Raw genomic sequence first — 25,796 nt, 5'->3', positions numbered from 1 at the left:
AACAAAATACAAATAACAGAGCAGAAATGAAGACTTTTCAACATAGCAGCAGTCTGATGTGCAGGAACATCAAACAGAAAAACCTCTGAGTCAAGGATTACTTCTCTGCTCATGCCATTTCTAAGCCAGAAGAAAGTATTTGATGCAGCTTTTAAATCTCTGTAAAATGTCAGTCTGAAGAAAAGACCCTACATTGCACCAGCATTCACACACAGAGTGCTTCTGGCAGTGGAAGAGTACGTGCTGGAGCATTTTTACCTCATTGACACCATCTGCATTGTGTGGTGGTGAGCCTCTTTAGGGTAGGGGCAGTTATAGTGCAAAAGAACAATGCTTTAAGTTTTTACACACGGGAAAAACAACTCACATTAGAGATGCGAATCTAGCAGTCTTGAGTGTAGATAACTGGACTGAACATCTTCATTGGCCCGAGGAAATCGAGCCAGGCAGCTATGCTGGTCACTGGCAGTGTAAACAAAGTTTCTTTTAATCAGATGCTGTAGCCTGCCAGATTACTCTGAATGGGTCTCAGACTTTCTCTTGGCCTCCTTGCAAGAGGTTCTGCTCCCTTTTCCTAATCTTCTGCCTCTCATTGTCTCCATTTGTACATCAATCCTTACTTTCTTTGCTTCCTTGATACCACATAAAAGAGTAGAGATCTGCTCTTTTATTAAGACAACAGTTCAGAAGCTCCTTGGAAGCATTTGCTTCCTGGTGTTATACTGTCACATGTACAATCGTCTTCTTCAAACTAGTTAAGTCACAGCAGGTCACAAGTTATACCCCCAAAGATTTCTGGATCCCATCTTGCCTTCTCCTGTCACACTACCTCAGCCTCTCACTTATGAAGCTTTTGTTGAATGTCTGATTGTCCTTGAGCAGCAGACAAAAAAAGTCTCAGAAAAGGGCTAGAACTCATCACAGCACTACACCTGCACACTACTGTTCTGTTTCTGACTACAATATGCACCTTGTTCCAACCAAACTTGGCTCCAGTTTACTTTTGTAAATATACAATACAAATCTGAACTATATATATACCAAGGTATAAAGGCCAAAATGTAGGCTATGGCTCCTTTACAAATCTCATTTAGAGTTTCTCAGAAAGATTCATAGATTAACACAGAGAATTCATCACTAGGATCAATGTTTAGGGAGAAATGGTCACATATTTAAGATATGTTATTTGCTCTATATACTGCATGCAGAAGACATGTCTATCATACCAAGCAGTTTTCCCCACACTTGGTGTGTGCCAGTCAAGAAAACAAATATGGTCTTTGTCAGGGAACCCAGAAGGCATTATTCTTACCTGGACGTGTCTTAGAGGACATTACCTCTGTGAAAAATGTTCCAGGCATTACGTAAATAGTACTGGTATGAAGATGTATCTCTCTGGGAAATTTTGACAAGAGCCAAACAATGTTTTTAAGTCTTTTAGTCAGGCTTAGTGTATGAATGCACCTACACATCCTCAAACACACACAACCTCACCCACACATGATATTGTTCTGAGGAGGCAATTAAACCAGGACTTGATTACACATAATGTCAGTACTATGTGTTTTAGTGATTGAATGACTAGCTGCCATTGTTATTAGTGCAGAGATACAGAAACCATCCTGTTATAGCTTTTGACTCTCACTTAAATACACCCTACATACTATTGCAAATGGGGGTTACAAAAATGGTGAAAAACAGGAAATGATTGAGCGGTGTAGTCAATAGGTAAAATAAATATTCATAACCACCAACTTGTAAGTGATTTCCCTAGAATATATCCAAGCAGTTGTTATAGTTGAAGGCACTTGAATTCTTTGTGCTCTGGTATAGCTTTGGTGTAGTAATAGGAATAATCCAGGCACACTTGATCAAACAAATGTTTATTAACAATGACAAGACCAACACATGTTACAGACAACAACACACAGGTTACTCTATGTGTACAGTATTTACAGATAAGCATTTCAGAGACCTAACATCTAATCACCCAGAAAACCTCAGACTGCTACTAAAGTATTGAACTCTTAAATAATGCCCACAGAGGCCATAGTAAGAGATAAGCTGCTTTACAATGCAACCTTCAGTTAAATCTCTCTTTCTGCAACCCTGGATGCCACAAAATAAATGGGAACCTATTTCCCTATTCTAAATGCACCCACAAGCCGGAAAGAAGTCTCTAGCCAAGGTATCTTTTACCCAGGAAACCCGAGGTCCCTAAAAGCACAGAATAGCAAGCTCTCTCTAGCAAGGTTTAAATAATTTGCTCCAATCAAGTTTTGTTTGGATGATCATAAAGTAGAGACTCTCACCTGGCTCAAGCTTTAAGTTCCAACTCCTCCTGTCTCCTCTGTCTTGTGGCCTGACCTTCCTTCCTCTCCTCTTCCTCTCTTCTGCTGTCTGATTCTTCTTCTCTCCCTTTCTCCTTTCTCTTTTTCTTTCTGTGTTCTTAAAGTGATCTTATATGGTGTGTTTCCACACTGCTCATTGACAATCGGTAACCCACAAGGTAAAACAAGGTAAACTTTGCAAGTGTTTTTGATCAGGGGACTCCACCATTTCAACAAACATCCAGTCTGCTTTGAAGCTGGAAATGTTTACAGTGCCAGGTGTCACACACTCTATCTAAAACTTCCAGAGACACTTCCTAGTCACCTCTAGCTGTAACAATACATTATCATGAGTTTTCAGAAGGCATCCAAAGGATTGAAATTCTTTATATTTTGCTTTACTGAAAATTCATTCTTTTCATGTTTTGCGTGATATTATGAAATCTAAGAAACTAATCAAGACTGGGCTTGGTCAGTACTTGAATGTGAGACCTCTAAGGAAAGCCAAGTTCTGGCTGTAAGAGGTGGTCACGAACCTTCAGAGAAGAGAAGGTGTTTTTTTCCCAGGGCCAGAATTTCTATCCATCCATTTTCCAGCAGCTTCTTCCAATTCAGGGTTGTGAGGGAGCCAGAGTCTATCCAGACAAGCGATGGGCCCAAGGCAAGGTACAACCTGGAGAGGACGTCTGGACCAGAATTACTATACTAATAATGTGCTGTTATGGTCACTGGCAATTCTGTGCAGGAGGAGGTGCCAACCTTTGGATGAGAGGTTAATCTAAGGTCCCCACAGGCCTCGGCATTAAAATCCCATCACACTTCATTCCATAAGTATAAGGGTGTAACCCCAGTGTCCTGGTTAAATTCCACTCTGGGTTTACACAATCTGGCCTCCCTAAATTTTCACCCTTAATTCAACTAATGAAACAATTTCTCTCTTCTCCACCTGTATCTGCTGTGCAGTTGCTGGCGCACGATGACTGCTGCGTGTCACACAGATGGGGAATTAAGTGAATTCCCTCCTATATGTACAGTAATATAAGGATCCTTTGGGATCCTTCCAGATAAAAAAAAACACTACATAAATGCAAGTAATTATTCATTATATAGGAAACAATTGCGTAATACTTAAAGGGGAACTGCAACACTATTTTATATACCGGGTTTAGAAACAATCAGCATTGATGAGTGCATTTTGAACCACAGCAGAAGTAAAAATGCTACACGGTAACTTGTAAAACCTCCAATTTACATCATACAGTATAATAGACGAGATTTTCAGGTACAGTATGTGCAGTGCCATATTCTGTGATGCAGTACAAGGCAACAAAACTTCAGGTGACTTGAAGTGGGCCTATTACATTGTAAACAAGCAGGCTTGTGAATACATCTCCTTTAATCCAATAGAAATCCACAACCTTTAATTATTCGCTTGTATGTCGCATTACATTAGTCATTACAGTGACTAGCGAGCAGGAAGGTCTGCTTCACGTCACAATTCTCGTGAGCTCTCGCTCTCGCCCAAGGCGAGACCTGGGGTTGGCAACAGCACAGTGACTTACAGTACGGTACTTTCACAAAATTCACTATTTTGTGCCGAATCAAGAATCTGTAACATTTTTTCTATTCCTTCAATTAAGTTGATTTTGTTACCGAGATTTAATAACCAGTCTGAGAAACTGGGACTACGGTTCCCCCATTAATAAATGAACAAACAGAAGTCCTTTTCTCGGCTGGTGTGCAGAGGTGGTGCCACTCGAGTATCCTCTTCCCCTAAGAGGCCCTGCGGTTAAAAGCATTCCCCAGCTACTCACAGTACCCCCACTGCTGTTGCCACTCTGAAGGATGCCTGCCACATCTCCAAGCGCTAAATTACAGGCCCCCTCCATTCTGTTTTACATGCAGGGAAGTGGCAGCATGGAGAATGCCAGGCTGAATGGAGAGGGTGGCGGGATGGCTGTAAATTGCATCTCTGTCTAATGGAAAATAACAGAAATCGATACATAAATCTTATAAACATGCAAAGTTATTACCGAAATACACGATTTTTAATCAAAGACACGGGTGAGCTGTTAAGACACTGTGTAACCATGATTGATCAGCAGTGCTGCTTCAGCCTTTTTCCATCTCTCTTCCCCCCTCTCTGTCCCTCTCTCTCCCCTTCTCTTTCTGCTGAGTGACAGGGGAGGATGAGCTCCCTCCCTGCCTGCCTTACTCGGATCCTCCATATGGCACAGTGCGGGGAATTACTCTTAAGAAAATGTCTAATAAACGGCAGTCTTTAAAAGGCAGGACTTTTGGAGAGAAGAATAAAAATAACGAAAGAGAAATAAACGCAAACTCCTGGTACCCTTTCCCTCCAGTCTTTTATTTCTCTGTTAGTCCTCCCTCCATGCTAATCTACAATGGATTAGGTTTATTTGCACACATCAAAAAGCAATCCTACTACATATGCATTCGCAAATGCCAACACAGAACATGACAAAGCTAGACAAACACCAAGCAATGGAGGACAGGGCCAACCTGCTTGGCTGTGGCAGCTGTCAGGTGATGAGGTTTTGAGTCTCTTTGCATAAGAATAGAGTGGCCAGCAGCACTGAGGAAAGAGGGAACCTTGCAGAGCGAGGTCCACTTACAGCTGGTTTCTAGGCTGGATGGTTTGAGGATTTTAAAAGTACAGATGATAACATCTAAAATAAATGGAATTTAGTTGCTATGGCTATTAATAATGATGATGCTCAAAACAAATTGACATTCTAAATTTAGTTTTGAGCTCTTAAAAGTGAATCAGCAGCTGTCTCTTAGCATGTACAGCAGCATGCACTGGCAGGGCTAGTGCTAAGATTATTTACAGACACAAAATAGAAGACTGGCTTTGCTTGTTTATGTGTAAGACATACTGTAGAGTGACACAAGAGATTCAGCTTCGGACAACAGTATTGGAAACTGAATGGAAAACTTGACAGAATGAAAACCTGTTTATTGTTGTTAAAGAACTTTGGTACCCATGCCTTTATTTTAAGTCTTTGATTGTTGCTGTGGAGAACACTTGTTAAGGTTAAGTGGCAGAAAAGCTCACAACAGCTGGAGATGTAGTTTAAAAATAATAATAGTAATAATGGGAGAAAAACATAAGATGAAAAAATAAAGGCCTCTTCACTCCAATGACAAAGAAACATAGAGAATCCAACTGTCTATACATAACCATACTGACCTCTCTGAGCAAGCTGATTTCATATAGTTCTCAAAGGACTGAACAGGCCATTGCTTTAATACCATTAAATAAGGCAATGCATTCAGGAAGTCCCATCATTCCTGTTACACTTAATGATCAATCAGCATTCCCCTAAAGTCCCAAATTAAGGGTACTCAATTTTCTTTTTGCTGTTTCAATTGGTTTCATCATGCTGGAATGGTGTAAGCCTTTTGGCCAATCCTTCTTTGCAAATGGTAATTGAGTCGTCCTGTGAAAAAGTTTTGAATATTTTTTTTCTGTTTCTCGGCTATTAAATCTGCTACACTGTATTTGCAGATTTAAAATAAGTGTGTAGAATATCAATGTTTTTTTTCCTTTTTCACGTTGAGTGATTTAGTAAAGAGATTTTTCCCAGAAAGTAATGGGATTCTTCACTGTTAACTGGATTTAGTGTCTCTGTAAATTCACTTTAGATTTCAGTTTGTATCTGCTAGAAAGCCATAGAGTCTCAGCATTTCTCTCTGTGTATGTGAATATTTATCTGAAAAAAAGGTGTATAATGAAAAATTAATTCAAAAGGGTAATTTATAGCTACTGCTTTCAGGCAGTCTTTTTTTGTCACACGCACACAGAGACACACAGAACAAGTACGATGTAGTTACATTGCCATTACAGGCGATTAGTCCTAAGAGTCCCCTCTGGGCTTGTAAAGAGAAGTGGCTGTGAAGGAATGTGATGGCAGGGAATTGGAACATTAATGTGTGATCCAAATCCACTTGCAGAACACTTGCACAGGCAGCCAGAACTTCGCTTCCTCCATTCCGACGACCTTTTCTACAAATTGCTTACTGTGTTTTCTGTTATAGCTGTCAGCTGTAGGCTGAATTGCAAACCAGGCAGACACGAAAGACATCAAGAGCCATATGCTACCATATCAGATGATTGTACCGATCAGGCAAGGAAATTCAAGCAATTGCAAGATGCTGTTTGTTTTCAAGATGAAGCATTAATCACAGTATGACAATAATCTACACAATCCATGAAGGCAAAGTGGTAGTCTGCAATGCGACAGGGCGGAAAGCAGAGGGCTTGGCATGAAGGTTCAGGAGTGTCTTCCCTGTCCTCTGATGGATGTATTTTTACATGGTATTTTTGCTAGCAGCGTGTGCAGTACTTGCACTATTACAAGCATTCCTCAGAATTTTATTCAAAGAAACCCAATTGGTTTGTTAATTTCCCTGTCTTTGTTGCATTTGGATGGAGTCTAGGAGGAAGTCAGTGGCCCTATTCCTGCATCACACACTTACAGTCATAGAGTTGTGGAACTTTCCTTCCCAGCATTCTTTGCTCAAACATTCTCTCCACTACAGCTTTGACACGTTTTCTGGAGGTCCTGACTGCCATCCACATGGCTATGCTGTTGCCTCTAACATCAGGCAAACTGAACTCATAACATGTCCTTCATTATGTGGTTGGGTATTGTCAGAATCTCCTCTTTTTTTCCATTTAAAATACTGCAAGTGCCTTTAGGTTTATTTTTAGGTTTAGCTGAAGTTTAGATAGTTTAGATATAAGATACTGTATAAGATAAATTTAGATTTAAATATAAGTTTAGATTTACTTTAGATATAAGCCAGTGGATGTGTTAATTGAGGACTTTTCAAAATAAGGCCAACAGAAGGCAATTGTTTTTAATTTGGAACTGTGTTCTGTGTAATAATAATAATTATTATTATTATTAAGTCAAAGTAGGAGCAGTAAGTATAGCTGCAGCAGTATTAGTAGTAGTTTTGCTCTGAAGTGAATTTTAAAATCAAACCAGTAGGCTTCACAGCCTCTGCGGGTGATTGGGATTTCTGGTCAGCAGCGAGCTGGCTCTCAGTGTTCATTAGCAGAGCCGCTGGGGTGGGTGGGGGGCAGGATAGTCTAATTGCTCTGTCTCTGCTCACACAAATAACATTCACACTTCACTCTCCTGGGACCCCCTCACCTGCCCACTGACTATTTAGCTGTTGTTGTTTATGAGCTGGACAGCCACAGATGCTACAATTCCTTCACGGTGTATGTGCTGTGCTTTGCTTGTAACTTGCACCTGAGCAACCATTAGCAAAACATAGACCTTTCATTTTTGCACTAATCTCCATTCCATACGGAAAAAAAAATGCAAGCCTCATTTTGTTAGGATGCTAAAAGTAAAGTACAGATTGCATTGAATTGCATCACTCTGTATATCTAATAATACATGTAATAGTCTTCATTATACTTTTAATAAAAGATTTATAATTGAATTCCAATGTACATAAGTTTAAAAATTCAGAGATCTACAACAGTTTGTATGTGGCATACTACTGTATATACTTTATATTCTTTCTTGATGTTGTACTTTTCTTTACTCTAAGGCAAGGCCTTTCATTCTATTCTATCTTGGAGAAAAATATTATGATTTTTTTTCATTAAACAATATGAAAATATTAACTTAAGGTCCGAAGAACCATCTTCGGTGTTGTAAGAGCAGATTAACTTTGTGCCAGTGTTGTTTATACTGTACATGCTGCAGGAACTGGGGATGAAATGTGTTTCTGGGGACCCCTTTGACATTGTCTTTTACCCCCAGACTCCTGTTTAAGGAACCCTAATCCACAAATACAGGTTGTTTCCCAACATTTAGGGATTCAGAATTATTATCCTGTAAGAAAGCACATTGCTAAATGTAAAAACAACAAGTTGGGGCACTGAAGCTGGCTGCTGTCATATTTTTTGCTTCCGTGGTCTTTGTTGGTAACTTCATTGAGTGCTTCTGGTTCGGTGAGAGGTGTGACTCAGTTCTTGTTCCACAGTGACAAAGACCGTGTGTGCAGAGCAGTGTGATGGCAGGTGTTTTGGGCCATATGTCAGTGACTGCTGCCACCGGGAGTGTGCTGGGGGCTGCTCTGGGCCTAAAGACACCGACTGCTTCGTAAGTGAATACCCCTTTCTTTCCCCCTATACACTGCAGCCATGAGGGATTCAACACCAGTATCAGCTCTCATCTGTGAGTGAAAAATATACTTAACGTAAAACACCTAGAACTACAGAACTATCTTCTCTGCGTTCCACGAACAGTAAGATCTTGTGTTTGCAAGAACACGCAAGGTTTTAGAGAGCAGGCAACACTCATAGGCCATGCCACAGAAAATGATTAACATTTGTTTTTAATTAAAAGGCTGTATTTTCCTGAATGTGAAGTGCTTTGTGGTGTTTTATTATTTGTCCTTATTTGTGGTGCTACTGATGAACAAAATAAGCAAGCAAATAAATACCAGGGTACAAGCCCAAAAGGCAAGAGTAAAATTGTAGAACTTCTGTTCCTCTGTGTGAAGCAAATCAACAGATCAACTTCGAAGGGATTTGTCTTTAGTTCAGTCTTAATAAAATCGATACTGAAAGCACAGTATGTAACCTGCCAAGCTCATGCATTTTTTGCTTTCTGTTTCAGGCCTGCACAAACTTCAATGACAGTGGGGCCTGTGTCACCCAGTGTCCACAGCCCTTTGTGTATAACCCCACCACCTTCCAGCTGGAGCACAACCCTAAGGCCAAGTACACCTATGGGGCGTTCTGTGTCAAGAAGTGCCCACGTAAGATTGGAAATAAGCATTGCAGGCTTTTAACATTGGTGATGCAGAATTGCATGAGTGATTAGTCTCCAATGATTTCACATCCAATGACAGGAAAGAGAGGTGTAATGTCAGCAGCAGTGCACACTTAGAATTCACCCCCCCTGTGAAAGTCACGTCCAAGTGGGAATGTCTTTAAGTACTACATTTACATGTCTACAGTTTTCATCTTTTTTGTACATTTTTGAGAAGTCGCGAAACAAGTTGCGGCCTCTGATTTAAGATGTGTGATGTATAAGGTTCTTTCTTCAGTATAGGTTTATATAGTTTTCTTCTTAAGTAAGGTTTGTTTTTAACAGTTTTTGGTGCACTGCGCACAATCATCTGTATTTCACATCATCAAAATAAAAAAAATTGATCAATGGCAAAGTAACCAAGAGAAATCAAATTTAATAATATAATAATGGAACACCAGTGAAGCCTTAAACACCAAAACCACAACCTCGGTTATATATACAATAATCTTAAAGCATAGTTATTAAGACAGGGATATTATATTATGTCCTTGTATTCTTAGGGTATTTTAAGAATCTGATGAATGGTTATAAAACAATGGTCATTCCTCTTCAGTGGGCTGAACTGCAGATTATGCATTATGAATAATTGTTTTAAATACACACCAACAGGAAAACCACAGCCTCTGTCAGGTTTTCAGTCGCCACTGTAGGCCGTTTCTGAAACAGCTGTAATTTAGACATCTGTCTCCCAGCATCCGGTTGTGAGACAGTACAGACTAAACTCTTTCTTGTGCTGGCCTAGGACTTAACCCTCAGTCACAGCAGTTTCTGGCTGGGTGCGTGGATTTGTGATCAAAACAGTACACATGGCCCTGTCTCAAGCAGCTTCTGTATTTCCAATGAGATTTCTTTCTTCCATGCGTACACGCCCCAGCGCATCACTGGCTGCTTTGCTACCGAGAGCTCTGTAATTGCTTTTATTTTTTGATAGTGCCAAAGATCCACGATGATGTATTTTCTAAACAGATCATGAATATTATAATGAAATTGCCACATCTTTTCTTCTGTTGTGTTGAAAGCCCAAATAGTGCTTTAGCTTTGCATGATAAATGTGCTTCTCTGACTACATGGGCGCATAAAATGGGAAGCTTCATCAGAATGTAATAAAAAGAAAAACTGATAGAATAAGAGGCTGAGGCTATTACATCGTAATTTGATGTGTCCTTATTTTAGTTGATAGTGTCTGAGAGATGGTCTTAGTAAACTAACGTCACTGGTGTTATGAGAAACACATCAACAGTGTTGTTATTGATTTTGAAAGCTACAGATGTGTACATCCCCAGATTTGAATCGCAAATTAAATCTATATTTGCTCTGTGTTGTCTTCACTGTTCAGAAAGACTTATTTAGCCTTGGTCATTCCAGGAAAGGCACAAGAAAGCACTTTTTCTAGTGTAAGAGAGCTGGTGTCTCGGCTCAGCTCTTTTCATGGTGTGTGTGAGAATGATGAGAACGTCTTTATTACATTTTAATAGCACCTGTGAATTATGTTCCAGACAACTTTGTGGTGGATCACAGCTCCTGTGTACGTGCCTGCCCCAGCAACAAAATGGAAGTGGAAGAGAACAGGATTAAAATGTGCATTCCCTGCACAGACATTTGTCCCAAAGGTACCGTCACTGTAACCAGTGTCTAATTGGCTTCCATCACTTTGACTCGACAGAGAAAGGCAATCCTCCTCCAAGCAGGATTGACTTTGATTTGTTTTACTTAAGACCTAAGCTACAGTCAATATACACTGCATGTGGCTGCATGAGGAATAGTGGTTAGAGCACTGGATTTTGGACTAGAGGGCTGTGGGCCCAAATCCTGGATGAACAGTACAGTTGTATTGCATCACCCCATATACTCTATCTAATAATACATGTAATAAACTTCATTATACTTTTAATAAAAGATTTAGTATTTAATTCCAATGTAAAGTTTAAAAATTCACAGATCTACAACAGTTTGTATGTGGTGTACTACATACTGTATATTCTTTCTTGATTAAGCAATTAACATCACTTTGCTGTACATAGTCTCCAGGTTATCGCCCTGAATGAGAAGGCGTAAGGGATTAGTGTAGAACAGTGGATACAGTAGGATTGTGGACCTGTAACTAGTAGTCTGTTGGTTGAAATCCCACATGTGCCACTGTTGTAACCTGGACTAAGGTACTGTAGATCATTTGAAGTTTACCAAGGTGTAAATTAATGAGTGTGAATATCAGTTAGATAATAGAACCTGTGTTATAGTAGTTTCATTATAATAATACTTTAACTTCTCTTATGCAAAAGGTTGAACAATTCTGGTGATTAGCAAAAGCTTAATTAATTACAGATAGTTACTAGAATGATGTGTGACACCACACATAAGGTCACAAGTGAACTATAAATGTAGTTCCTTCAGCAGAGATACAGTATAGACATGCTGAGCATAGTCTGTGGTTTGGGGTGTGCCGTGGTATTTGCAGTCATAAATCTGTGCGCTTGTCTCTCTCCCTGCTCCCTCCCTCGCAGCTTGTGATGGCATTGGTACAGGCAGCCTACAGTCAGCACAGACCGTGGACTCCAGCAACATAGACAAGTTTGTGAACTGCACAAAGATCAATGGGAATCTGGTCTTTCTCATCACAGGCATAAAAGGGTCAGAGTCCACATTATTGCTCACTGTCCTATATTCATGTTGTTTTTACTTATAGATATTTGCTTTTTTTTCTTTTGGAAGTGGTATAATGTTGACCCATTGTCACAGCACCAGCAATGTAATTGTGGACATTGTTGAACCCTTTCCCTCTGGAGCTGGCTAGTTTGGAGCTGCATAACCACACCTCAGAGAAAGCCCCTGCCTCAGTACTGTACGTTACACATTGATCATGGTATCACCAGAGCCTTGGTCAGGACAGTCACACTTCAGAGTAAATGATACTGGAGTGCTGAGCACAATGTCTGGTTGCCTCTTAACAGTCGTTGCAGTGCTTCAGACTTGAAACTGAAAGAATATAATCCTGTTAAATGTTGGCAAACTGTGGGCAGATTGCACACTCCATTGGAACTGGTTGGGCGCTTTGCCCAGAGAGAAAAAAAAGGGTCTTCTACATTTCCAGAATTAAAAACTGATCTAATTCTAGTAATTATTAAATCACGTGCATCTTAGGCATTAAAACATCTGGCTGCTTTGCATAGCCACGTTTTGATGCATTTATTTTTGAGTCGCGAAACGTTGAGCATACCAGTAGTTATATACACTGGCAGGATTATACATGTATAATACACCCTGTATATAAATTATGTATTTACTGCCTCAGAGCAGGGGGTCGTTTTCCTGTGCGCTCAGTTTTATAACAAGCTTTGTCTGCAATGCTGAGCGAGCACTTCATTGCCGAAGTGTATGGCTTGCGGCTCTAGCTTGTACAGGTGTCTCCATGGACCCTAGCTTGCTAATAGGCTGAGATACCCCACCTCAGCCTGGGGGTCCCTGAGGCGGGGAGGGGCGGGGGGCAGCGAAGAGAGATTGTCAGAACTCATTTCACCTCCTGACCCCAACCCCATTGCCCTCAGTGCTGCAATGAGGGCTTTTATTTCACTAGCCTGGCTCCAAACCACGCTCTGCCATCTCTGAGGACTGGGGCTGCTTGATGCATTTGTGAGCTGCTTGCTCACTTACAGATAGATACGCTTATTCAAACAATACCTCCAGCCCTGAAGGGAACCCTCCCGACCCACTGCCTCTGCTACCCTTTTTTTGAAAAATAACTAACTGCAGAGTGGGACTAGCCATTTCAAAAAGATGCAGAGTTGGCAGAAAATTATATACAGTGTCAGCCAGACTCCCTCCACAAGCGCCTTTCAGACTTATGTCAGGGTTTGAACAGACCCCTGGGTCTGGGTACAGCTTTGTTGTTCATGGCTATGCATTTTATACACACTGCATGGTATTTGTATAACAGTGTGGAGTTTCAGTAAATAAATGGACTTTCTTCTGCCTGGTGGGCCTCATGAAATTGTGGTTTAAACAAAGACACTTTGCTTTATGTACAGTACCCAGTCCATGTATGTGCCTAATCAGCCTTGACGTGTAGTGTATACATCCTGTTTGCCACAGGTACTGTATGCATGAGCCAAGCTTTTCAATTGAATTAGCATCTGAGTTAGAATCAAGATAGTTGTACTGAACATCGAATAGATATGCTGCCACCGCAGCCACACTTTCTGTCTGTACAAATTGGATTTCATTTCATTTTCATTCCCAAAAACATTGAAGCTGAAGTGGTATTGCCAGGCAGCCAAGATTTCCCATTTCATGCCTCTTTCCCGTCTCCTCTCCTTTCCTCTGCTGATCCTCAGGGATGTGTATCATGGCATCGAGGCGCTCGACCCAGAGAAGCTCAGTGTGTTCAAGACCGTACGAGAGATCACAGGTGAGACACCAAGGCCTACATTCCTTGTAGGGAGAGGAAGAGACTGACAAGCACTGTGGCACAGAGCAAATGGCCTTCATGGTTTTCTACTGGGGAACAGAGCCCAGTGGAAACTCAGTGTTACCCGTGCTGTTATATTAATATTAAGAGCCTGGTCAAAGTTAAATAAAAAACATGAAGCTGTGTGTAACAATAGAATACCTGCATAGCAAAAAAGATAAAAAAAACAATGAACAAATACAAGGCATGATGCAACACAGCAGCCTTTCATTGGCATATTCTGTGTTGCAGTGAGTACTCTTTCGTGATACACTCTTAATAATAGAACTCGCACACGCCTTCAGCATTCCACTTCATTCCGGTTGTTTTAGAACACTGAGGGAGTCGTGGGTGTTTTGTTGGCCCTCAGATAAAGATCTCATTTCACGGGTTTTCTTAAATTGTTCATTATACCGTCTGTCAGAAACATCCAGTGTTGACACAGTTATCCTACCGAACCTGTTTTTTTTTTCCTTTTAAATTTTAGTGCCCAGAAAATTACGATACTTTCAATTAAAAAGAGGGTGTGGTCATATTTTGCACTTTTTGACACCGAGCACTGTTTTTTTTTTTTAATTGTCTACTCTACAAATCTGGCACTAAAATACAGCAAACAATCTTTCTGTTAGCGTTTATAGCTGTTAAGCATCACAATGATATTAGAAATCTTCCATTTCTGCTTCAGAAAAGAATGAATGATGACTGTCCTTACAAAGGGTAGAGACTGCTGCAAAGATTGGCTTAGATCAAAATATTCAATTAATTTGGCAGATGTAATAAATTCTAAGCCAGTAAAATGCAGCTGAGGGCATTCCTTTATTACCGATTTATCTGTGGGCTCTGTCACTCTGCACTCTCTCTTGGCCTGGTTTTTGCATTGCGCTCTGGAAAGCAGTCAGAGACTCAGCAGGCCATCATTACCATCATTAGGAAGATAAAGTTTCTGGAAATCAAGCTCAGGAAAAACTCAGTTGCTTAAAGAGCTGATTGTTGGGCTCAGAATGACTTCCCATTTCAGCAATTTAATCATTAAAGCAATTAGTGTCAGCACACATGCTGTAACAACACTTCAGCAGTGCTGGAATTACAATAATATATATTATTACAAAAATGAAAGAAAACAGAGTGAGTCGTGCATCTCCGGTTTTGTGAAATTTTGTGTGTGTGTTAGATTGAGTGGGTGTCCATGAATTATGAGGTTATGTTGTTGATCAGAAGATTTAATCTGGTCTTAAATTACTTGAACCTGCAGTTTCTTATCAAGGTCAGAATTCCCTTTTGGCTGTATGTTATGGCTAGGGTTGTGCTATTTGTTCTTACAAAATGTGATGAGAATATGACAACGATAATTCCATATGGATGCTTTTCTACTTATTAACCAGGATTCAGATCTAATGCCTGGGTCGACAGAGGTCTTAAATGAAAAGCCTACTGAAAACATACTGTATACAATGTTGGATCGTGGGACCTTTAACCATTTCCATTCAACAGAACTTTGTGCAATCATATTGCAATGAATTCTAGAGAAAAAAAATGTTCTATGAGGCTGTATTTGGAAAGGTTTCTGAATATGCATCTGTGATCTGATTTAATGTGCTTGAGATAATAGGAAAATAAAAGCAAACAAACCTAGTAACAGAGCCAGATAAATAAGTTATAAAATGGTCTCTTTTCTGATATATTTTCCTAGTTTAATAGCAAAACTGTTAAATTCTAGTTCTTTGATTTGATTCTTTTCAGCAAGCACGTGCTCTCTGGGAGTTTAGTTTTGAAAGAGTGGGTGAAGTACTCTGTTTCTCTGCCAGGGTTCCTGAACATCCAGTCCTGGCCTGAGAACATGACTGACTTCAGTGTGTTCTCCAACCTGGCCACCATCGGGGGCAGATCATTGTACAGGTACTGTACACTCACTGTGTGAGGGGCACAGGGGCACAGTGTGGGCTTCCATACTGTAGGTCTCTCTGTTCAGAGCTGCAGCCGTTGTGAAAATCCTCATCTGGGTGTCTGACAGCATCGCTTAGCTTGCATAATAGCCTCAGCACATTCATTTTACATTGTAACAATTATGGCATGTCACAGAATATATGAGAAAACAGCTTGTGAGAGGTGTAACAGAATGTTTGGATTTTTTTTTCTGTCAGTAAAAAGGCACACTCCAATGCACTCCATTTAACTTTAAGTTAAACATAAAAAATATAGCAGATAAAGATTCTCATGCTCCTGTAATACATTCATCAGGAGACCTTTTTTTAGAGAAAAAAATCAAATTATATGTTTAATGTCTACATAATTGGTCTTTTTAATGAGTTATTTTATTTTTGTGAAGTATATTTTAGCCGTCTTCCATTGCCTTCTCAAGATCCACATTTTCAGAGTGTTGGTCCTGTGATTTATCCTGCACCTGCAGGACTTGCTACGCCTTGTATTGTTGTGATTATCATGTAACATATTTCACAAAGATCCAACCTAATTGTTTGTTGTAAACTTGCACTGTAAACTTTTACACATCAGTAACTGCTTTAATATGTCACACTTAATGTAAGTGTGATAAAGGTATCTACTGAATTGATCATTTTAATGCAAATGTTTTACTAGAAGAAAATTGAATAAAAAGTATCAAGATATTTCAGTATCAAAGGCTAAGGCAGTGGAAGCCTATTAAATTCTGTTCCTTATTGCATATCAAGATCTGCAAGATCTGTGTCACTGCAATCGGTATACTGACCTTTGACACTGGTGTGTTTGACAGCGGGATCTCATTGCTGATCCTCAAGCAGCAATGGATCTCCTCTCTGCAGCTCCAGTCGCTGAAGGAGATCAGCGCAGGGAACGTCTACATCACCAACAACACCCAGCTGTGCTACTACCACACTGTCAACTGGACCAGTCTGTTCAGGACCAGCAACCAGAAGGCCCTCATCCGTAACAACCGAGACTCCAATGAGTGCAGTGAGTCTCGTCCTCTTATAGCAAGGGCAGTCAGCTTTAATATGTACTCTAACCAGCGCTCATTTAGAGCACAGAACATTTAGAAGTACGTAAAAACTTACAATTGAGGAAGCCACTTAGCCCATCTGTCGGTTTACCCCAAATATAGTTCCAATTGAGATCTCTGATTTCTCTGGTTTGATTTGAAAGTTTTTTTTTCTGGAATTAAAAGAAACGTTTTGATATAAGTCACAGAGAAAAGAAAAGGGCTTCAACAACCCCCTTTTCACACAAAGCACTGCATTCCAAGATGGGATTGAAAGGAACGATGTGACATGTTGTTAACAACAGGGAATCGTGACACAGGGGGTGACAGGGCACCCAGAGCTTTGGGTAAGAGAAAAAGCTTCGCACTGGTTGAAATAAAATTGCTGTCGAATGAAAAATGAAAAGCTGACAGGAAAGAGAATCACTGTGACTTGCTGCAATACATCATGTATGCCTTTAAGCACCTGGAAAAGATTTCAAGGTCGAAAGCATCTTTCTCTTCACAGGTTCCCCCCAGTCTTGACTGGCTGAGGACTGGGAAATGGAGCACATGATGATATGGTCTTTGCAATATGAAATGTAATAGCATCTGAACAATAGCAGCTATAAATTGCTTTAAAACCCCTCCATTGTCTAACCCTGTGGACAACAATCTCGCACTTTTTGCGTATCTAGAATAATGATGGACAGCTGTTTGTGCTCTCAACAGGTTGAAAAGTTTAAGGAAAGAGATTTTGTTCTTTTTCTATTTACATTATTAAAGTTGACCATGTCTGAGGTCAGTCACTGTGTCCTGAATAGAGCACTGAGCACTGGGTGAGAATGTGGAGTTTTTCTTTTTCTTTCTAGAAGAGGGAACATTCTATTATTAAAATAAAAAGTGTGGATAGCTTTGTAATGAACTCGCATTGTTTTGGGACCATATTAATCAACCCAAAAGAGCTCACATTCACGTCTGAGCACTTCAAATCAGGCATTAATGCGCCTAGGCCTATTAATTAATCTGCTCCTTAATCTGCCCTTCTCTGTATTCATCCATTAGTCTATTATATAGCAATTGATCATGGAACTTATACACCTAGCCGGCAGCCGTCTGTCAGCACAGACAGTGATTCCTCTCAAAGGAAGAGAGCTGGATGCAGCCCAGAGAGTGAACACTAAGGCAGTCACAGAGAGCAAGAATCTGGAGGGCATGCTTACTGCTTCTCTCACTTCAAAGAGCCAGGTTTACATTGATTTTTTTGCCTATTTTAGAAGATTCTCTATTTTTCCAGTTGTAAAACTGAAAAGTGTTAGGTTCACAGTGGAAGGGCTAACTGCAAGCTGAGCGGTGACATTGATGTGTGGATAATCACCTTTTTAGCTTTCTGCGGCAGTAGCAGTCGGCCCTGCTCGGGGGTTTTGTTGTTGGGGAATGCCGCCATATAAAAAAAAAAAAGCCAGCTGGAATCCTGATGAGCAGAGAACATCTTAAACGTTCATAATTTACCACATAAAAACACGACTGATAACTCAAAGGCCTTCTGCATGCCCCATTTGTGGTAATATCTCTCACCGCAAAGGAGCCACCCAGAGTAATGGAAACAAACCTGGTTACAAGCCCACATCAAGACCTCATGGGTCACAGGACCTGGGTTCTGCTGCTCTGTGCTGCCTGCTCTGACATGGCTGTACCTGTGCGTCTCAGTTGCAGACAGGATGGTGTGCAACCCTCTGTGTTCAGATGATGGTTGCTGGGGCCCAGGGCCAGACCAGTGCCTATTCTGCCGATTCTTCAGCAGAGGGAAGACCTGTGTGGATTCCTGCAACCTCTACGAAGGGTGAGAGAACTTTGCATTTCCTATCGTCTTACTGAATTACACAGCAGTACCGAAAACAGACAAAGAAATCCTCTAAATAGCTTAAGATTATAGGTGGCTGGTTACAAAACAATAGGCTTTTACTCTTTGATTGTAACAGTTGTAAAACTTGTTGTTTGAATAAACCATGTCCCAGTTCGAAACAATGTGAAATTGCAAGATACAGTAGAAGTGTTTTTAAATAGACTACTTTAAAGCAGCCATGCTGAAGTCTTTTTTTTAGCTGAATAAGAATCAATGAATTAAATGAAGGTCTTGGCAAATTTGAATATTAATGGTTTCATTTACATTTTGAAGGAGAATTACTCACTCTAAAACGAAGCTGCTTGTGGTTTAAGCCCATTTTGCGTTGAGAAAAAATAGGCAGTGTTAATGAGGTATGATGGAAAAAGGTGTTTGCTCACTTTGTTTGCATGAGAACATGGTTGGTCCTGTTTGATCATTCACAGAAAGTACAATACTTTACAACATGGAAGTTGGGGAGGTGTTAAGGTCGCAGCTGAACAGTGATTTAAAAAGCACCCCACTGAGGAGTGCAGCCAGTTTCTACTGACTGTAAAGCAACTGTGTACAAAAGAAAGTTCACACAGAGTTGAAGGAAATTCTGTACTTTTCCTTCAAAATATGGCTTTGTGTGTACCGATTCAGTGCTTGCTGATACTGTATAAAAATAAGGGTACAGGCTTTGTGGCAGCTTGTCACTGTTAAAACCATAATGATGCAGGTACCTGGATTTCTTCAGAGCTGAAACTACTTCAAGAACACAATATTCATACAGACATACAAAATAGTAACTTTGCTTTGTCTGACTCTTTTGTATGAATTGATAAATCCTTCCTGGTGTGTGAATAAAATAATGCTGACATGAATATTAGCAATATAACTTTTCAAATATGATGCATGAGGTTTTTTTTTTTATAAAAAAGAAGAAAGTAAACTCAATAAATTAATCTTAAATTAAGTGAGGGACTTAATAACTGCTCATGTGTATTCATAGCTGACATATACTGTATATACTGTAAAGTGTTCTGGTATCATTTGTTGTGCATTCTGGTAGAATTCCTTTAGTATTTACCTGTATACTAAGGGATCACTTCAAATAGTGTGTTCAAAACAAAACCTTGACTAATGTACAGTGTTAATCAAGGCACACATGAAGACTGTAAGTCTTGTGTGCACTCACACACAGTTCAGAAAAACACTGAGGCTTTGTTAATGCAAATCTACAGCTCTACAAGATGTACCCCCTCTCTCCCAAACCTTGAACTATCCACTCCCTGATCTCATGTCCTTCTGAATCCTTTTCTGTGCACGAACACAGTCTCTGCACAGCCTCCTGAAGCCTCAGGGCTCTCTCTGAGAAGCTGACGTGTTTTACTGTGAGCAGACTCTCATTTTCAGTTGTGGATTGCTTTCACTTCAGTTGCAGTGCCCAACTCTGACAGGAGGGGGCGATATATGTTTTGTGTCCTGCGGAGAGGTGATTAAAGAGCAGAGAATAAAAAGAATGTCAAGAACAAACCTGTTTTGAAATTTCTGTTGGGAATCCCAGAGAATTATGCACGATAAAAGACCAAAATGTTTAATTAAAAAATCACTCCTGTGGATTGACTAACACCGCGGTACTGCATGTCAGTGGGGAATAGCCCGGCTCTCACTAATCTCTTGCTAGCTCCCCTTAAACTTGGTGAAAATTAACACCAAAAAGAATTCAATTAGAAGAGAAATTGCTTATTAGATTGGAAATGAAAATTAATTTCAAATGGGAACAAAGGCTTTGTTGAGGCTTATTTTACAAAGCAAAGCCCTACACTCTGTCCATAGAATGAGTTCCCCACAGCCAAGCCCAGCCCCCCCCCTCCAGCCACAGCTCCTGATAGAATTTTAATTTTCTGCACAAATCTGTCTGTACTGAAAATGACACAGGGATTAAAACTGGAGTCACAGTTAAAGCTTTAAGCTGCAAGACCCTGATAAAAATGCATATGTTGTACACTTTTCTTGTAGCCCACACACAGGGATTTCTGAGACCGCGGAGACCCAGTATGGTTGAACTTCCACACTATCATCTTTCCTTAAACACTGCCGTCTGTGGAGTGGGGTAGGGCAGCCACTGTTCTCCCAGCTCTCAGTCATTTCCAGTGATTTCTCTGTGCTTGGTGAGACACTGAGCCACCTCATCTCACTCTATACTCAAAGACTGGCACTACTGCAGGTGCCTGAAACCTCTCATAGGGAAGTTTGTTACATTTTTTCAGATATTGTATAATTGAGGGCTGTTTATAGAATTGTTTTTTGCTGGCTAGGACAGAGCTTGGAGAAACAATATTGTCCGTGGGGGCAAACCACAGCAAATGATATTCAGTACAGCAGTGTTCTGGTCCAATGAGGACTACAGTACAGTATATCCAGGTGGATATACTGCCCTACAGGTCACCTGGTGGCCTGGGAACTGTAGCTTGCAGGTAATAAATATTTCCTAGTACATACTATAGGAAGTTTATCAGGACACTGCTCCAGATTGAAAAAGTAAATGGGTTTGCAAGGCATATTGGGAAAAAAAATGACACCCCTTTAGTGCTGTTGTCCAATTCAACTGTTAAATGAGAAAAAAACGGTTTGTAATATCCAGGGTTGGTAAGACTCACTGAATAAAAAAATCTGAGTTTTTTTTTCTTTTTTGTAATAATATAAAAGAAAGGTTTTAAAACTAATTTCCCAGGATAAAGGCTTACAACAATGTAGCCCAACATTTGTTGCGTAGCCCAGATAAACAGTAATTAATTTTAATTAATTTTTTTTTTCTCCCACTGAGGCAATCCTTTTTAATTAAAAAGTAACATTGCCATACGATGCGCACTCTGAATGAGATTTGACTTAATCCTCCCTCGGAGTGCAGACAAAGGTTTGGAGGTTCGAGGGTGAAGGTGGCTGATAATGCCTTTGACACCCTTATCAAGCCATGTGCAGGGCTGGTCTCTCCACAGGGGTTGGAAACAGGCTTTTCGCCACCGGAGAGATTAGGGAAGGAGGAGGCTGGAGGTGGCACTGTGAGGTTCCACTCGGTGGAGCTGCCGAGTGTCGTCTCACACATGAGTGGGTGCCAGGCTGGAGACTAGCACTATGGCAAGGTGGCATTGTGAGACAGGCTGTGGATGTGTGGCATCCTATGTGGGGAAGCCAGGTTGCAGAGCAGAAAGTTGCATAGGTGGGGGTTCTTGATTATGCCTGAGAGCAACATGAATGCAGTTCAGGATCCTACACAGAACACCGGCTGCCAATACAGCACAAAGATTTACCAGGAAAAAAAATGGGTTGTTTTGAACAGACCCATTCACGGTGAAATTTGTGAAGGCTTCCGTTTTTTTCCCCATGGTTTGTGCAAATTGTAGTGCTGTATTGGGTCTCCCTCCCTCCAGTAACACTGGATATCCAGTGCTGAGGCCACCTTACACTCCACAGCCTTAGTGTGGACAGATAGTTCTTTTGACAATGTAAGAGTACAATTCTTTTGACAATGTGCTGGGGTGTGGCTGATGGTGGAAGTGGTGGGATGAGGAATGTTTGTTTTTTTGTTGTATCTTATTTTGTGAAAATGAACATATAAAAAAAAATGTTCACAAAAAGGCAATGCATAGCATAAAGGAGCTGAGAGAGATTACCAAGCGAATGGAACCAAGGTTCTTTTCCTTTAAAAGTGTTTTCTGCTAAAGACCGAAGATTATTCCCAATGCATTATTGCACAGTGCCATGTTTTTGAGACCCTCAGCTGGAAAGATGCGGTATGGAATTGTATTGCCAGGCTTTCTGTTGTAAAATACCCCATTAGAAACGACTCTCTTCTCTAGGAATCATTCTCTGCATTTTCATCACTCTCCAGCGCAGTTTGTTTAAAGTGAATTGTGTGAGGTCTCAATTTAAATTCTCCTGATGTAAATATAAATTTATATGAATCGCCATTTCTTTTTTTAGTTCTGTTTGCATTGCCTTAGGCATAGACTGCCTCCCAGCATTCCCTCCTGCAAAATAAAGGACCTGCTGTGCACTTCCCTATGGACTGCATAGGCTACATGTTTTGCAATTTATTATGCAAGTCTTAATTATTCATGACTTTTTTTTTACTCAGCTATTCAGAATATTGATCCATTTTAGGCCTTTGTGGGGTTTTCTTTTCAGTAATATAGTTAGATAATTCCACTTTTGGCTGTTACATTATCTCACAGGTGTAACATGTGACAAGACATTGGGGTGAGTGCATACTGTATCTGTTACTTTTGTAGGAGCAAGTAACATAAAAAGGTTACAGATTAAAGGGATTGTTCAGCTCAGTGAAACAATGCTCAACTCAAACCAGCTGTTGATTCCGTTGATCATGCCTTGTGCTTTAAACATGCTTCAGGAAACACCCTATTCCCAATGCCCAATGCTTTTTTTTAACCACAATTTGAATTTAAAAGAATCACAGGACCAGATTAGAGTCAAGAAAAAAAGATATACTGTACAGTACACAGTTCAATTCTTCATAGAGCTCTTTAGCATTTAGCTTTAAACATTCAGGGCTGATACAGCCATTGCAACTAAGTGGTGTTACGTCTGATTTCCTCAGTGTGTCCACATTCATGCAGGTGTTTAATTCAGCATTATTGCTTTCATTAGTTTCCCCAGACTAGTCTTAATAAGCTTCTTGTTTAATTCTGTTCAGCCTCTCTGCGAGGGGTAAAATGAGTTACGCATGTGGTTCCCATCAGTGCCACCACTTGTTCGATGTCCATGCACACAGGCGCTGGCGGTCTGAAAGGGAGAAAGCGGAACTCGAAAATGCAGCTATTGATTTTTTCTTTCTCTTTTTTTTATTCAATTTCTCCATTACCCAGGGATATCCGGGAGTTTGCCAATGGATCAGTGTGCCTGGAGTGTGACTCCCAGTGTGAGAAGGCAGAGGATAATATGTTAACCTGCCATGGCCCGGTAAGATCTGTACACATTGCAGTGATTGATTGGAGAAATGTCAGTAATTTGTAATTCCCTTCCACACCATTCCCTTGTAATGTAATGACATTTTACCTATTCGTACCTGTTAGTAATCTACGTTGCTTTTTGGTATCATAATGAGAGTCCATGGCTCTTTTTCTCATGTAATATCACATTAACTTCTATCCATGTGACAAGGCCGTATTATAAATATTACATCTTTCAAAAAGGGGGAATATCACTTCTTCCTCTTTTTCTAAAAATAGTTTGTTTACAATAAGCGCAACCAGAGTTTAATCTTCACAAAGCTTTTTTAACCGATCATAAGCTATTAAGTAATATATTTCTGTTGTGTTCTTTAATCATAGTTATTCTATAGAATATTTTGTGTCAGCTATGCAGGACCCATTTAATTTCATTCCATATTTAATCATTTTCTGAACATATGGAAACTTCACCATCTGTAGAAATCTCTGAGGATCCCTGCCATGCTAGGAAAACAAAGAACGGATTTGCTTCACGGTTAAAGGGAGACAGGGAAAGCCATTAAGACATGTAATGAGTGGTTACAGAGGGATAAGGGAGAACTAAGTCTTGCTTTAATTGAAAAGTTAAACCATACAGAAAATAGCCTGACACAGATTTCATTGCAATTGCAATTAAAACCAAAACGTCATCTTACTGTACGTTTAGGCATTCTGACTGCTCCCCCATGAACCCCTCTTTCTGTCCATGTCTGCCCAGTGACAGTGGATGGCATGTCTGCGTGTTAATGTCTGAAAAGCAGATGATACCTTGTAGCAGGAGAATGGCACAGCATCAAGTGATAGGAAGATCAAAGGTGATGCTGACTTGATCATTTTTAAAGTTTCAAAAGCTTTTCTTAATTAATCCAGCTTTTAACTGTTTTGTATTTTTTGTTTTGTGTGGAAAGTGAACACATCTAGCACTCAAAAGAGACTGAAGGCAAGGGACAGCTCATTGTGCCCTACGGCCTGTACAGTAAAGCATCTATAGCTGTACGTCAATTGATTATATATGGTATCAAACTGTATATATTTTTCTGTACAATGTGTCTCATGGCCTGTTTCTTCCTCTCCACTTCCATTTGACACTCTCTTATTAGGTAGTAGACAGGTTATGTCTGACTTAATCCTCCCCAGCTACAGAGCACATATTCCATAAGAGTACAGTATAACACAGACTCATTATGGGAGACCCTAATGAAAAAAAATTCATGGTCACCTTTGGACCTATGCTCCACTGTAGATTGACAGAAAAGATATTTTTAGGTAATGGCATCTAACACATCAGCACAAAAATCTGCAAAGACATAGCTTAAACTAAAGCTATATGTTTCGTTTATGTCTGTATGAAGACGAAAGAATGTAACCAAAAGCCCCGTACTGCGACTGACAGTGTGCACAGAATTTCAGCTATGAAGTTACTGCATGGTGCAGTTGAAATTGTTTCAACAGAAACCCATATAATAATGCTGATGTTCCAAGCATGACAGTTCAGTATTGCCATTATACAAATTATGCCAGATTAAAGCCACTCAAAATGCTCTGATTTTGAGAGCAGCAAAGTCATTGTTGTTGTCAGATTAAGAGAAGTGCTTGATGCTTTTGGCTCAGAGCTGTTTGTAGAGTAGTTCACAATGGAACAAATGCAAAATATTGCAACTTTTTCCAGTGCCATCTGACTTTAAACCAGGGTTCAGGACTGTATGTGAAAAGTATGAGATGTCTAAGAGTCCTCTTTTACTACTGAATCTATGGTCCTGTGTTAATGGGTACATACAGTCAAACTGTTCTATGGGTATCTTTTGTGCTTATTAGTTCATTAATAATATTGTGGCTGTAGAGAGTGAGAGTTCATAGGGCTGCTTTAGTGTTTTTAATTTGATAAAAACAAATTGATGTTCATATCAATCGTTCACTGAAACTGTATGCTGTGAGCGTACCCCATAAGCTGGAAGGGTAAACAGATAAATACTAGTAGGTTAACTGTTGAATGCACTATTGTGAGAAAAATGTGGTACCTCATAAACCTTTCCACAGATATTTTTGTATAGACAGCCCTCATTTTTCCCGGTACAGAGTTTGAGGGAGTTAACACTGTCATATTCCCTGCCTGAATAAAATGGAATGAATTCTGAACTTTGAATTAGAAATATCGACACTAACATAAAAAGGGAAAGGTAGCTCTGAAAAGTTCATGATGTATCTACTAGGAAAATAGCCTTTACGATGGCCTGTTAATCATCCCGTTGCTATCAGTGGCATCAGCTGGTAATATAAATCATTTTTTATGACAGATCTACAGAAGAGCCTCTCCACACCATAAA

General features: G+C 40.1%; 1 protein-coding gene across 1 annotated transcript in view; it reads left to right on the top strand.

Moving 5' to 3' along the window:
- LOC148822271 (receptor tyrosine-protein kinase erbB-4-like) overlaps positions 1 to 25,796 on the top strand; it is a 375,272-nt gene that overhangs the window by 268,653 nt on the left and 80,823 nt on the right. The window contains exons 6-14 of the mRNA XM_088930325.1: positions 8,364 to 8,482; positions 9,002 to 9,143; positions 10,696 to 10,809; positions 11,701 to 11,827; positions 13,528 to 13,601; positions 15,446 to 15,536; positions 16,390 to 16,589; positions 18,304 to 18,436; positions 23,350 to 23,443. Of these exons, the coding sequence (XP_088786451.1) occupies positions 8,364 to 8,482; positions 9,002 to 9,143; positions 10,696 to 10,809; positions 11,701 to 11,827; positions 13,528 to 13,601; positions 15,446 to 15,536; positions 16,390 to 16,589; positions 18,304 to 18,436; positions 23,350 to 23,443 (1,094 nt within the window). The remainder of the gene's footprint in view (positions 1 to 8,363; positions 8,483 to 9,001; positions 9,144 to 10,695; positions 10,810 to 11,700; positions 11,828 to 13,527; positions 13,602 to 15,445; positions 15,537 to 16,389; positions 16,590 to 18,303; positions 18,437 to 23,349; positions 23,444 to 25,796) is intronic.

Source organism: Atractosteus spatula, chromosome 13 (assembly GCF_055471065.1).
Source record: "Atractosteus spatula isolate fAtrSpa1 chromosome 13, fAtrSpa1.hap1, whole genome shotgun sequence".
Lineage (NCBI taxonomy): Eukaryota > Metazoa > Chordata > Actinopteri > Semionotiformes > Lepisosteidae > Atractosteus > Atractosteus spatula.
This window is presented reverse-complemented; position numbering and strand designations above follow the sequence as displayed.